This window comes from Chinchilla lanigera, unplaced genomic scaffold, assembly GCF_000276665.1.
Source record: "Chinchilla lanigera isolate Chin_1 unplaced genomic scaffold, ChiLan1.0 scaffold00031, whole genome shotgun sequence".
Taxonomy (NCBI): domain Eukaryota; kingdom Metazoa; phylum Chordata; class Mammalia; order Rodentia; family Chinchillidae; genus Chinchilla; species Chinchilla lanigera.
The window spans coordinates 18,748,687-18,753,034 of NW_004955432.1; the positions used below are offsets into that span (position 1 = coordinate 18,748,687).

Sequence of the window (4,348 nt, forward strand, 5' to 3'; positions counted from 1 at the left end):
GAGGACGGCCGTCCCCAGCGCAGAGTGTCTTTCAGAGGGTTAGAGCTCTGCTTTATTTGGGCGGGAATTACCACTTACGAGTTCAAAACCCGGCTCAAAAACTGGAAGTAGCAACCTGTTTGGAAAATAAGCTCTCGGTGTTAATAGCACTTGTTTGCAGCTACCTTTTTTTTTTTTTTTTTGGTTTATTTTTTCCGGTACCGGGAATCGAACTCACAACCTTGCGCTTGCCAGGCAGGCGCTGTGCCGCTGAGCTTAATCCAGCTCCCTCTGACTTGCTGCAAGGCCGCCCAATTCTCTAGGATGGAAGTGAAATTTAGTTTTTCCGTAGGCGTGGCCAGGCAGTTTTCATATTAAAGTCCACACGGGGAAGGGCAATGTCATGTGAAATTGTGGAAACCTAGCGATTTCTTCGTATAAACCTTGGTTTCAGCTTATACAGTCTTCATAAAACTGAGGCAGAAAAGTAAACATCAGTTTTCTGCGTGTATTTGTGAAATCGAGGATAAAATAACAGTTTTAGTTAGGATGAAATCAGAGCACATCTTTTGTAAATTGTTAGCGGTAGCTACAGAAATATAAACTTTCATACCTTCTTGAAGGATAAAATCATGTATCTGACTTCTGTCAAACACAAGGTTTAAGTCTATATACTCGTATTTCTTATATTTCCCTTAAATTTTCAATTTATAGCAACCAGTCTATGAGTTTATAATGTATAATTTACAACGACCAGTCTATGAATTTATAATATACTTACACCAAAAACCAATTTTCCATCGTATAAACTGAATTAGGAAGGAAAAAAACTAACAAGTATTTTTCAGCTCTCAGTGAAAAATTTACCTAAACTGCCTTTGATCCCCAAGAATGTACTAAACATAGGACTATTAAAGAAAACCAAAAAGTAATAAAAATGGTATTCTACCTTGTATCTAGTAGGGTTAATCAGAAATTGGTAGAAGATGTAAATTTTTTTTTTTACATTTCTTATTTTTGAAAAGAAGAAAAACATCTACATGATACCCTCATTAAAGAGACCGACAGTATTTGTAAAATTCAGGAAATGTCACTGGCGGGGAAATAACAATGTCTGGGAGAAGTGAAATCAAGGATGCTAAGTACAATGTACACAGCTTGAATGGAAAGCAAACTTTGCAGGAGAAAATTTCGGATGATGATTTCCCTAGAAAAGAGAATAGTTCGGGTGTTGTAGGTTCATTTAAAAAGTAGTGATGAAAAAAAAAATAAAAATAAGAAATAGTGATGAGCCTTTAAGGTTAAAATACCAAATTCAGAGGCTAGAATGTTCCAGTAGCTATGCACACAGGGTCCTGGCTCCACTCCTAGACCTGTAGCCAGTTTCCTGTCTGTTTGAACAGCACACTCATCCCCTTAATCTCTTTTTCTGTACAACCAAAACAACGATATTCCTTACCCCATAGAGTTTAAGAATCATAAGAGTAGTATGTATGTTATTTGTGTAAGGAATAAAATAGGGCTTAAGGGAGAGAGAGAGATTGAGAAAGAGAGAGAGCGGCTTGGAATAGTGTGTGGTCCTGAGTAGCTATTGTGACTGAATATAAGAGTTCACTATTATTGACACAAGGGTTAAAACCTCCATAATTAAACCTTTTCCTTATCTCTTTATTACAAAGGTGCTCCTCAGCATCATTCTATTACAGTGCACTGCATCTCTTGGAGCTAGCTCACTCAGAAAACACTCTATTACCTAACGTGAATTGTTCGTAAGTGTTGGTAAATGAGAGAGGTCTTGCTTCTTCCTGAAGCCACCCAGGGAGCAGCGCCAGCCCCAGTGGGACAGTAAATTCTTTTGCCTGGAAATGAAAGGCCGGCAGGGTTGGTTGTGTGCTTATTTGAGCTAAACGCAAGTGAACTCAGAGCAGAAACGAAGCCATATTTGGCTCTGGCTGGGGCAGAACAGGGAATGTTGATCTGTAGAGAGAAGAAAGGTGGGGAGGGTATCCAGGAGAAATGGGTGAGAGCGACAGAGAGACAGGAAACCACTCACGTGCGCAAGGGTTTGGAGAGAGAGACACACAGAGGAAGAGAGAAATAAAAACAGGCGGAAAGAAAGAGATCCCACTTCCTGATGACTTCCTCCTCTATGGCTCCAGAATCTTTGATTTTTGTTTCTTCTTTTTTTTTCTTTTTCTTTTTTTTTTTTTTTTTATCTTTTTGAGACAGGGTCTTGCTCTGCAGTTCAGGCTGGCCTTGAGCTCACTTTGTAGCCCAGGCTGGTCTCAAACTCGAAATGATCCTCCTGCCTCAGCCTCCCCAGTGCTGGGGTTACAGGCATACACCACCAACCTGGGCTCCCTCCAGAACCTTTGGAGGATTCCCTGTGCTTCCTGCTCTGGAGTTCCATGAGAGAGTCCCAATACACAGTCTATGAATTGTGTTGAAGTGACTTTGAATTTGTTTCTCTGTTGTTTACCATTGAAAAAATAGTGTCAACATCAGTAGAAAATATAAACCATGGAAATTATTTAATATTTGCTTGTGCTTATGCAGTTGGTAGGGAGAAATAGGAAAATACCATCACGATTTATATTTAAATACTACAATCATCTTGATATGGGGGACATAAAAGTAGCTCCCAACTTGCTAGACATCAGATACCATTTGTGTTCCCCAAGACAGAAGAATGAATTGTAAGGAACAACGAAGGTTAAGAGTAGGAAATATTTATTGAGAAAGACAGCTATACATTGAGAGACAGGAGGGGAACACGAAAAATGGGTTCTGTGGACCCCGCTTTGCAGAAGAAGTTTTATACAGCAAAATTGCAGGTGGGTACAAAATCACAAGGTACGTACAACCCGTGGCAAAACTATGACCCACCAATAAGATTATGAGTACAGCCACTTAGCTAATATTGGTCCAATGGGGAAGCAGCTCAGGGAGCAAATGCCCTGGAAAGAAGAAGGACCTTTTGAGCAAGAGATGAATGAGGGGGTCCTGGCCACCCACCGAGGTGACCCCACATCTGCCGAGACTTCACTGGACCACGTGAGCGCAATCCCCAACCCATCCACCCCATCCCTGTCTGATGTCTGGCCCTCAGCCACGGCTGTAATATGTTCTCATCTTCTGCACTGACTCCCTTGAGGGCCTGGCCCTGTCTGACTGCCTAGAATACTTTTACCTAACTTAGCTGTCTAGAATCATTTGTTGGAAAGGACATAGACTAGTTGTCTGACCACAAAAGCCCATTCATCAAAAAGTTGTAAGGAAGAGTATGGTTTTATCATTTCCACAGTTGCAAGAATCAGCAGATAAACTCAGTATCCTCTACAGGAAAATAATGCCACATTAGAAAGACTGACATATCATAGCTGGTTTTTTTTCCCAAGTAGTCTGAGGACTACCTACAATGATTAACGATTTCATTGTGGTCCGTTACAGAGACTGTAACAGATAGCTCCTGGAGGGACAGAGGTATGATTTGCTGGTACCCAAATATGCCCTGTCTTTATTTTTCATGCATAAGCCAAACCTCCTCCCTTTCCTTTTCTTTTCTTGCATTTCAAATGGTTTCTTAATTATTTACAAATTAATGAGAAAAATCTGGATGAATCGAGAACCAGTTTTACTTAAATCTGTTAAAGAAGAAAATAAATTCATAGCTGAAAAGAAGAAGCTCCGAGATCTGCATTACAAAAACTTGTTTTACTCGTGACACACTTTCTTCTTTGAATTATGGACAAATCATAATGTTTGAAAGAAGAGTTCAAGTGAATAGTTCATTTGGTTTTCCTCCGACAGCTCCTTGAAACGGGGTCTCTCCTTTGGTTTTCCCTGTTCTGGGTGCTACTGAGAAACAGATGCTTCTGAGGTTTGTTTGGTGCTTGTTCAGGGTTGAACGGGGGATGAAAAGGAACAGCAGAGGAGAGAGGAAGCTGCTCCTGCCCACTTCCGCCGGTTTATGAGCAGGACTCCGTCCGTGGGAGGCCTCCTCCCCTCTGTCATTCACGGCTCTGCCTCTGTGTTTAGCCCTCCCCTTGGAGTAAGAAGAAATTCAGTAGCACAGTTGCTCTGTATCCTTCCTGCGCGGTGCTGGTCCCGTTCCCCCCAGGACCCCTGCGGGGCACTGCAGGGCAGCTGCGTCCCTGCTGTCTGCGCCTGGGTGGGGCCTCAGCCGGGCTACATCGCTCCCATCCGTCAGCCAAGATGAGCTGAAAGTAAACAACATCAGGGCTCCACGCCATGTTTCAGGAGTCCATGTTTCAGGAGTCCGTATTGGTAACGGGTAACAGTACCAACAGTTCTGCGATCACCGTGACACCTGGCTTCTGCCTAGCTCTTCAGATTCAAATACTTACCT

The 4,348-nt window shown here is 42.2% G+C and overlaps 1 protein-coding gene across 1 annotated transcript in view; it reads right to left on the reverse strand.

Moving 5' to 3' along the window:
- The window catches only part of Vwde (von Willebrand factor D and EGF domains), a 65,488-nt gene extending 61,495 nt beyond the window's left edge, over positions 1–3,993 (reverse strand). The window contains 1 exon segment of the mRNA XM_005388152.1: positions 3,938–3,993. Within this exon segment, the coding sequence (XP_005388209.1) occupies positions 3,938–3,993 (56 nt within the window).
- Between the last annotated feature and the right edge of the window lie 355 nt (positions 3,994–4,348).